This window comes from Lytechinus pictus, chromosome 5 (assembly GCF_037042905.1).
Source record: "Lytechinus pictus isolate F3 Inbred chromosome 5, Lp3.0, whole genome shotgun sequence".
Lineage (NCBI taxonomy): Eukaryota > Metazoa > Echinodermata > Echinoidea > Temnopleuroida > Toxopneustidae > Lytechinus > Lytechinus pictus.
In genome coordinates, this window is record NC_087249.1 from 3035319 (window position 1) to 3046297 (window position 10979).

Genomic DNA, 10979 nt, shown 5'->3' on the forward strand with positions numbered 1-10979 from the left:
TTCATAGTTCAAAAGATTGATAAAGTTCAATCCACAAATAAAAATTCAAACTCCAAACACTGTTTAACTCTTACTGTGCCAATACGAATACCCCTTGACTGCCAGGGGTATTCGATGGAATCCTAAATTGACCGAAACGTGAGCAGCGACTGATTTTAAAACGGTCATATTTTTTTACCCGTACGTTGTATGATAAAACTTTCTACACATGAAATGATGCATGGTTCATGGGCTTTATAATCGTGTTATTATCTTTCATATTCGCGTTTGGAAAAAATGAGAAAATATGTAATATTTTACATCGTTTTTTTTTCAATAAGTAAAACCTAGAAAATAATGATTTCATGAACATTTCAAAGAGTAAATAACCTGAGGAATTGTAGAGATACCAAGAAATTACGAAGATAAAATGAAAGTTCAATGTTTAACCTTTCAAATGACGTATCTATTTATGAAATTGAACAAACAGAAATAACGAAAAAGTATGCTCTTTTGAATGAAATACTATTTTGCTATTCAAGTTATTTCCTCTGAAGTACGAGAGAGTATGTATAAAGGCATTGTCTTCGATCAAGTGACCAATCACAGCACAGCTGCGATCCCCACGCAAACACACACAATAATATATTAGTGCCATGTATCTTCAAAGTGCGGCCAACCATACCCTTTCATTCGTGTAGTCTTCAAAATAAGACTCTGTAATTTTTTTTATTCGTAGTGTAAAAAACAAAGTTATTGCCAGTCAGAAGGAGACAAAGTATAAAAGAACTAAAGATGATATATTGAAATATAGATAAAGAGGGGTCGGACAGATTCAATACTTACAAGTTTGGGGTATAAAATCCCACAAAATAATATGGGCGTTCTTGGCAAAGTGCACAGAAGTAAGAAAAAAAAAGTTTAAATTTTTTTGTGAATCAAAGAAGAGGGAATGCAGATCAGTTACAAACAAAAAAATCAATACAAATTTTCAAAAATAAAATAGGCCTATTTGTTCTGTATTACTGGTCTGACCAAAGTAGCCACCTGTTAACATTCTACGTGAGTACATTCTTTTGTTCATGCCACCAAGTCATGAACAATAGATGCCCAGACTCTCTTTCATGAGGAATCTCTAATCCGCGCTCCCTCCTGACCTATTATCTAAAAGAAGAGTAATTTAGCACAGGATGTTCATAGAAATCGGGGCTCACGCGTGTCTTTTGATTTGACTTTTGAATACTTTCAAAGGTTCCGGTATTGATTTCTTATGGGTGACCCAGGTAAAGAGAAAACAATTTGCCCCCCTACAGAAAAATCCTGCATCCGCCCAGGGCCTCCCCAGCTCGTAGCACTATCCATGGTAAAAGAAATAATTTGTTCAGATAACATAGTGTACAATAATATGCGTGGTATAAAGAATTGTAATATTCAACCCGTTATCATCATTATCATTTCCATTTCTACTCTCTAAAGTCGATTTAAAATCCCTTTGATAGTGACGTCAATGATGCAGCAACTAACAGGTCGGTCTAATCGGTTTTGTTAATGTATCCCTTTCTTTCTTTTCCTAAAAACATCTGATATCACTTTATAAACTCCGTTTACTTTTTCTCTGACCAATGGTTTGATTTAGCAAAGGAAAAACATCCACCTTAAAAAAAAAAAAATCTTGAGACGAATAAAGCGGTATTATCGGCCGTTTTAATTATTACATTTATTTTTCTGCTTCTTCCTATTTAATTCGAGGAAAATATTGAACGATTCATCTTTTTTTGAGAAGTTTGAATATGATATTGATAAGCATAACAATCATTTTTTTAATGATTTGGGCTATAAAAACACAAACGAATATGAACCGTTATTTACCTGATCTTAAGTTTATGAAGAGAGAGTTTGGCTGCAGAAGGAATGCAATTGATATGATTACAACAATTATTTTTGAATAATAATTATGATGATGATGATGATAATTCTGATGGCAATAACATTAATAATAATAAAAAGAAGGTGAAGGAGAAGAATAATGATAATAATAACAATAAAAATAATGATAATAATGATTATGATAATAGTAATACTAATAATGATAATAATGATAACAATAATAAATGAATAAATAAATAATGAGTGTGATTATTGCAGTGCGCAGACGAGAGTTGGAAATGACAGCCTTCTTTACTCATATATTTATAACGAGAACATTTTTGTGAGAATGCTAAAAACAAAGTATAAGACCTTTCCCCCGCCCCCTCCCCCACCCCCCCAAAAAAAAACTCCCAAACCGTGCACATTTGCAGGCAGAAAAAGCCTTGACACAAGAATACTACCATACGGGCCTGCAAAACACCCGATCGATAGCTCATGAATATTCATGTAACAATAGCGAATGGGCGAGTAGTGTTGGGTGAGGAACATCGTACCGCTCTGTCATTGGTCAATTCCGAGCTGAATGCCTTCGCACATTCGCCTTTGCTCTGCCCATAGAAGTATGTGTATTGCTACACACAACCGTTATATCACACGTGTCTATAGGGGAAATCTTGATTCAGATCGCGGCAATATCCGAAATCAACTCTTCAAAATAATGATGCAAAAATACAATTTTACTCAAAAAATGTCTATGTAAACCACTATTTTTTATATGATAAAATGAATTGTGAATTAATTGCCAGTATAACAACATTAAAAACACAGAATATGGTGTTGATTTTCTGGCTGTAAAATTGGATAAACAAAAAAAAATATTTGGGCACGTATACGTGCCAATGGCACTAGAGGGCTAAGGGCACGCATAGCTGCCAATGGCTCTTAAAGAGTTAAACAGCAGATTATCATTTATGTTTTCCATGACCTGTATACAAACCATCGAAGTAATAATGTAGTAAGCACAATTTTTCTTCTCTTTGTCTGTATGAATAATCTCAATGATTTCATTTTTAAAGTGATGTGTATATGAAGAAATGTCCTTATAGATACATGTATATGAGTAGTCACAATATGAATATAATTGAAATATATAAGAATTTGAATATTTTACAAATTCAAAATGATAAAAATCATATGAAAATGAATATAATTTGTTTTCACTATCTGTTTCCAGGCAACCATTCTGAAGATCAATGGATTCGTTGTACTATTTGTTCCAGAGTCCAAGGACTATAATGGTCTAGACAATGGTCTCATTAATAACTCATCTAGACTTGAAGTAGGGACCTCACTTTACATTGGTGGACTTGGACCACAGGTCCGAGAAGGGTCATATCCACTCAACCGTACTGTGAGTGAACAATATCTTTTCTTCATCAATTTCAATCTTAAGTTGTCAGTTTGCTGATGACTATTTTCATGATTTGTGTGAAATTTATATTTTTCACATGATTGTGTTCTCCCAGATCAGTTGTGCATGATTGGACAGTTTTGATGGACTCTACACTTGTTTGATATGTGCATATTATCTTTTTGTTTTATGTTTATTTATGTAAATTACCATACTGTATTCATTTTATATTGCCCTGTATCATGTTTGTTAAGAACATATAACCATGGCTTATTGTTGTACATGTAGCTGTTTCCCTTCTTTATCAATAAAAGGTGATTTATGAAGAAAAAAAAGAGTATTACTTGTAGGAAATATGAGTGTTTCACCAGGTTTGTGTAATATTCACATGAATTTCCACACTTCAACACTGAAAAATGCTCATTTTTTATAGTAATTTAAAAACTAGTGAGAAAATTATGCAGGCTCTTTTTCCTTTTTTTTTCAATTGCTATTTTTATATTACATTTCTGGGCACATCAGCTGTGACCTCGAAGGATAGTAGTAAGAAAGGAGAGAAAGAAGTAGATGTATCAAGGAAACTAGAACCAGATATAAATGGAGAAGACCAAAATCAGAGATAAAGACTGAGATTATGTCCTTTACCGTTTCAGTTATTAGGCAGCTCTTTCTTCTTGGATGAGCAAAAGTGATATTCATTATAAAGTTTTAGAATGTTTGTTCTAAATATTCCAGTAGGCTTAATCTCAAATTTCTCTGATTCATGCTCCGTGTTTTTTATAATTTGTAAAGCATGGCATCAATTCATATCATATACATATATTTATACATTCGTACAAGTTTAGTATTTTATCAAAATCTATGCTTTTCTCAACAGCTGGGGAGTTTCAATGGCTGTATTCGACAATTGAATATCAGTACAGAGTCTTCATCTCGGGTACAAATACCGCTCAAGTAAGTCATAGTTTGAAATTAGATCTGGTCCTATCAGTTTAGTTTCAGACTGGAAATTGTATCCATGGATCCATCTATCTGTCCATGCTGGACAGAAAAAAAAATGTTTCCTTTCTGATTTGTCAAGCAATTTAATTTCTTTTGGTTAAGACTGGAAGAAGTGCATCATGTACAGAAGTTCTACTGAAAGAATTATTAGGATCGTTTTGTCTGGAGGTAAAACAGATATTTAGAATACAATAAAAAAGGGTGAGGAAAAGGGTGTATATAACAAACCATATAATCCCATAAATTAGCATACATGATAGATATTTCAAATGTGTTATATATGTATTCCAATTTGTGTGAATTGGTTTGTAGCTGGCAAATAGACACTTTAAAACAGTTTTATTCCAGTTTAATTGAAATAATTCAAAATTTGCAAATAAACATACGTTAGGTGGTTGTTGTTCAACCTTTCAGGTCAAATTGTGTTTACATAATTATTTTTTTTCTTTTTTATTTGAAATGAAACATATGATTCTGATTCATTTTATGAAACGTAAAATGCAATCTGTCCTTCAAATGTCAACTAAAATATCACTATTTGGTGGATTTGTCTCATCTGGTACAATGCAAGATAGATTGTGCACTGTAAATATTATTTTCTTATTGTTCATGGTAATAGTTCTCCAGTCAGCGATTCAGCAAACATCACAGAATGTCGTTTTAACCCAATCGGTCCTGGAAGTCATTTTGATGGCAGTGGATGGCTCCTGCTAAGTAAGTGCATGGATCTATATTTGATAATAATCATAGAAATCATAATAATCATAATAATGAAAAATAAATAAATGTAATATTGTAAGAATATTGTAAACATTCTTAACGTCTATAGCAGATCTCGTAAAAATAGTCACCACAAAGAATGCAATTTGGGGGGCAATTTGGTCTGTCATGAGGGTGAATCACCCTCATGTATATCCTATGTAGTATATTGTTTTTACATGTAAATATTATTCTGATGATTTTTCTCTTGTTTTTATAGGGTCATCCTATACATTGGTCAGTCCTTGGTCAGTTTCAATGACCATCTCAACCACCGATGAAAATTCATTGTTACTTGCCCTTTCAGCCGACCTTCAAAATTTCATCACTTTGGAGATAGTGGATGGAACAGTAAGTTATGAGTAATAGATTATCTTTTAGTTCATTTTGTTATTTTATTCTTGTAAAATTGTTTTGGTGAGATATTCAATTAATTTTTAATTGCATCAGCTTAAAGCACAGAGGCCAACTGTTATTTTTGCAACATTTAACATTGTTGTTCTTAAAAAATGCTGCAAGATTGATAAAAAACATTTTTTATCTAGTATTGTATTGCACACATGTACATTGCATAAAAATTGAAAATACTGCTTTTCACACAAAACACTTTTAAGAATATATTTAAATGTTACGATTTATTCTTTAAAGCAATGCACAATTAACATTTTGAAAATACACTGTATATGAACTAAGATATAGTATTCCACCTTAACTTTGACAAAATGTATACCTTGATTATTTGCTTCAATAGGCCAGAGCAGTAGTTGGTCTCGGAACCCCATCGTCTGTTATCCTTTGGTCAACTCAGATGACCAGTGTCTGCGATGGTAACCCACACACCATCACATTGGCCGTTCGTAGGGGTTTGATTGAGATGACCATTGATGATAACCCAACAGACAGTCTACCAGTCAGTAGTGATACCTTTGCAGTCATCAATGACACACCACTCTACATTGGAGGAATCTCTGGTAAGTAGCCAGTGAAGATGGATCAATACTCATTTCATGTTAATATTTTGATGTATGCTATTAACTGGTATCCACACTTTTGAAATATACATGTACCACTAAGAAGAAAATGCCCAAACCCAACCCTCAGTAAAGACAGAAAAACAAAAATCATTATATCAGAAAACATGTCAGCTAAGAAAAGCTTGAAGCATGTAGTAAGAATGTAATGTGCTCACACTCTAACGATGTGAAGTCTGAAATCATGTTGCTCGGTTCTATTGCCCCAGCTACTCTAGTTGAATATGTGCTCAATCAAAGTAGGGGATTCTATAACTTAAGTGTCTAATTCTCATATGCTGGGCAATTCCTATGAAATGATGCCCACAAGACATCCATAATATTTCCTCTCTTAATAGCACCTTCAAAATCTCACTGAAAACATGGCTACTCAGACAAGCTTTCCAGTATACATGTATATATATATATATATATATAGAGAGAGAGAGAGAGAGAGAGAGAGAGATTGCTGTCCAACAACATTTGAAGAGCTTTGATAGTACTATTCATTATATTTATTTATATATATTTTGTTTTTAATTCTTAGATGCTGCTAACATTCCTCTTGTTCCTGGAATCATCAGAACATCCTTCACTGGTTGCCTGTTATCACTGGTAATCAATGATGTACCTATCAGCATCACGACTCATGAAGAGAGTAGCGGTTACACTGTGGGATGCCCTAGACCTATTCCTATCTAAAGATCAAACAGGAGAGTATTTCCGGAAGCTGTTTGTCACTGGTTTTCACCCATATCTGTTATAAGACACCTCATGAAATTCCCCGGAGGAGAATCACACTCATACTTATATTCTATGATATAGCACTTAATTACTTTTCCAAACATTCTGTTATGTTATGAGTGTGATTGTTCAAGTACACTTGTCTCTCCCATGTTTGTTTTGTTTATGTTGCAGTGCACCATGTGCTTCTTTATTCATCAACACCTTTAGAAAAATTATTATTTCAGCATAATTGTTTATTGTTTGATCAAAGATATCATGTGCATTTTATTGCACATGATATATGGAAATTTTGTGTCTAGAATCATTCAATACAGCACGTCCCAAAAAAATGTCCCTCTGACAGAGGGCCAAATTAATTCCAAAATGTGGCAGTATTCTCAATTAATTGTACGGGATTAGAAAGCTCATTTCATAATCTAACTTCTATGGAAATTTTATTGGTTTTGAATATACACTTTGTTACATAACAGTGGTGCATTTTAGCCCATTCCAAGTTCGCAGCATTGATGTATTTCTGTATTGTCTATGTGATGATAACCCCCATTTTTACATCCAGGATCTGAGCATGGACACTTCCCTAATCCTATCCAGACTCCTCAAATCATAAACTTGGGCATGTTCAGAAGGACAAGAAACATAACAAATGAAGTTTGTTTGATGATTAAGGGGAATCAGTGCACCAACTTGAAAGAAACTGTGAATGATGGATGAGTAAAATAAGCTGAACAATGAAGGGGAATCTACAAGTTACACTTTGCGTAAGTGTAATAGAGGGAAAAAAATCATTTAAGGACGTTCCACAGTTAAAGTGAAATCCATGTCATTTTCACCAAACTTTGCACATAGATACTTTAGAACCTTGATATTCGAAATATGCAAAAATCAACATAGGTCCATGTGCTTGATTTTTTGCTATAGAGCTTCAAAGTTCACCCAAATTGATGTTATTAAGAATTGCGCATTCAAAAGAATTTGAAATTTTTAGACCGCCCAAGATTACTACAATGAGTTTAAACCTCTATTACTCAGTCAAAATACATGAAAAAGTCATAAAATTTTGCAAGAGAGTTAATAATTGTATCGTTAGAATGGAGAATCTATTTATAGTGCTATTTGTTTGCAATTTTAAGTTTAACAGCACTGTCAGTTCTTAAAAATGGCGTAAAAGATAACAAAGTCCCAATCTAAAAAATGTGAAATTTCAGTAACAAACTACAGAAGTACAATAAATGCTGTACTTTATTCGAAATCCATGTCATTTTCACCAAAATTTGCAGTGTTGTAGAAGATCGTATACATAAGAGGTATAAACATTAAAAAATAGGGGTTCATGTGCTTGTTTTTAAACTATCAGCATTTTTATTAGAGCAAATGTGTTTTTTAAAACACCAAAAATGCGCCGAATGCTTTGTGTCTATGTGAAGAAAAAATCAAAACCACTCTACCATTTTTTCAAACTCGGGGTAATATTCGTGATTCTTGGCAGCACTGCAGAGTAAAGTATTTTGAAATTGTAGAGATTTTTTTTTTAATGGTCCATGAAATAATTACATTTTTTAGCTTCATGAAATAACGCATCGGATCTGCAGTTAAAGTGCAGAAGATGAGAAAAATCAGCTCATACCCGCAGCTATTTAATCACCTGTTCATCCATTGTGACGTCAGCGCGCAGAGTGTAAACTATGCGCAGATCATAATGCGCACAAACATAACTGTGGAACGTCCTTAAAAGAGTACATTGAATTAACTTGACCTCAGTAGCTTTTAAGTAAAAAAAAGGTAATGAAAACAGGAATGCAATATTCTTTGAATTAAAGGACAAGTCCACCCCAACAAAATGCTGATTTGAATAGAAAGAGAAAAATCAAACAAGCATAACGCTGGAAATTTAATCAAAATCAGATGTAAAATAAGAAAATTATAACATTTTGAAGGTTCGCTTAATTTCACAAAACAGTTATATGCACATCCTGTTAGGTATGCAAATGAGGAGACTGATGACATCATCCACTCACTATTTCTTTTGTATTTTATTATATAAAATATGAAATATTTTGATTTTCTCGTCACCGTCATGTTAAACAAAGTTTCATTCCTCCCCGAACAGATGTAATTCCATTATTTTAACATTTTGTGTTTCATGCAAGGGGGTCCTAATTGTCAAATTCGTAAAAATTGAAATATTGTATACTTCAAACAATAAAAAACAAAAGAAATAGTGAGTGCGTGACATCATCTACTCTCTCATTTGCATATCATTGAGTTGAGCATAGAACTGTTTTGTGAAAAATAAGCGAAACTTTAAATTTCATAACTTTCTTATTTTACATCCGATTTTGATGAAGTTTTCAGCATTATTCATACTTGATTATTCTCTATTTATTCAAATCAACTTTTTTCTGGGGTTGACTTTACCTATAACCATGAAACAGACATGACCTGTTGTCTCCATCATCGTGCATCTCTCATTGTCAAACATGAAATTAACTGTCAAACACTTCTGAACATGCTCAATGTTGTGATTTGATGAGCCTGGTTAGATCATAGAGATTTTCCTGGTCAGGTCAGGAAATTCCCTGGTCAGAATGATCAGTGGGAGTTAATAATGCTCGAAAGTGCAGAACATACAGCAGTGCTGCATGCATGTAAACTTGGAATAGGCTGAAAAGCACCATTGTTACATTATAGACTGTGTATTCAAAACCACTGAAGCGAGACCAAATAATTTTTTATAGAAGTTAGAAGATGAGATGAGCTTCCTATATCCACACATTTAATTGAGAATAATTTCAAGTTTGGAAGTAATTCAGCCTCCTATCAGAGGGACATTTGTTTTGGGACGTGCTGTATGTATTGATTTTGGGAGTGATTATGTATTCTCTCCAATTGTTTGCTTTTTACATTGCCTGAATTACAGCTTGTTTTCAGCCGTTTATATACAACCTTGCCTATCAATGATATAGATATGAAATATTCCATCATATGTCAGTATTCCATATTTAAGTACAAGCAATTGAATAAAAATAATAATTCTTGGTTTTAAATGAAAATCCATATATTATCTAAAGTAGAAATACTTTGAAAATTCATTTTGCCCTATTGATCGTTGGCTCAGCAGCCACTGTGCAGCACCAGATCAACATTGGTCTATTCCTTTATCATTGAATTCCAAACAGGGTTAATTCACTGTAAAGGTTTGATCATGTTTCTAATTCAGTTATCCTTCTATCCAAAAGTGTACTTAAAGTAAAATAGAGTTCATGAAAGTATTGATAACAATAAAGAATGACTTATGGGCATCTGGAGTTGGTAAGTAATAAAGTATTATAAAATCATGAATGTAAAGATTATGGAAGGAAAAGAAGGATAGAATTTTCGGGTTACAAAAGGTCAATGAAGGATATTTGCTTCTCAGGAAAGCAATGTTCAATAAACTAGCAACATTATACATTTGTTATTTTCTGGATGGTGATATATGGTGATTGGATTTGATGCGTTTACACTTAAATATTCAGACATATCATTTTTTCCTCATTTCATAACATGATTATTTATTTTATTTCATTTATTTTTATTAATTTTTTTTTTTTGGGGGGGCAAGTTTTTACTGCAGAGTTCAAATACTTTGTATTTACCTACCAAAGTTGTGATGTTTCTGTATCTGTCCACCACCGTAGTTGGGGACTAAAACATATTCAAAACCTAGATTATTACTACTAGTATTTGGTGAATGAATACCCAGTGTAATTTATGTTGATATGATGAAAAACCAAACTTAAAAATATATATTTACTAGATTTTTTTAAGACAAGCATTTAGGCATTTTAGTTGTTAAGTACAGTTTAAATACAGATTATTTACTGCTGAAAAACAGCAGGAAAAATGAAAAGGAGCAGGAGGAGGAGAAATAAGGAAGATATACAGTACTTAATATGTAACATTGCCTTGAACATTATATATTCACCTTGATTTTTATTCCATTTACAAAGCCTTGAAAAGATTTGTCTTTCACCTTGATATTAAAGCGGCAGCAATGTCTGTTTTGTAAGTGTGCTGAATATCTAATTTAGTCTTAATAAAATCTTTGAGCAAACTACCAAAAAATCATTTTTTTCAGAATTTGTATTTTTCTTAACTCCATGTCATCTTATTCCGTACTAATTCGTGTAATGTATCAGCCATAATGTATTGATGAAAATTAT

The 10979-nt window shown here is 32.8% G+C and overlaps 1 protein-coding gene across 1 annotated transcript in view; it reads left to right on the forward strand.

Moving 5' to 3' along the window:
* LOC129262575 (laminin subunit beta-1-like) overlaps nt 1-10102 on the forward strand; it is a 47738-nt gene extending 37636 nt beyond the window's left edge. Inside the window, exons 44-49 of the mRNA XM_064099621.1 lie at nt 3083-3259; nt 4137-4213; nt 4881-4975; nt 5241-5371; nt 5772-5991; nt 6578-10102. Of these exons, the coding sequence (XP_063955691.1) occupies nt 3083-3259; nt 4137-4213; nt 4881-4975; nt 5241-5371; nt 5772-5991; nt 6578-6732 (855 nt within the window). The 3' untranslated portion in view covers nt 6733-10102. The remainder of the gene's footprint in view (nt 1-3082; nt 3260-4136; nt 4214-4880; nt 4976-5240; nt 5372-5771; nt 5992-6577) is intronic.
* Nucleotides 10103-10979: the final 877 nt, after the last annotated feature.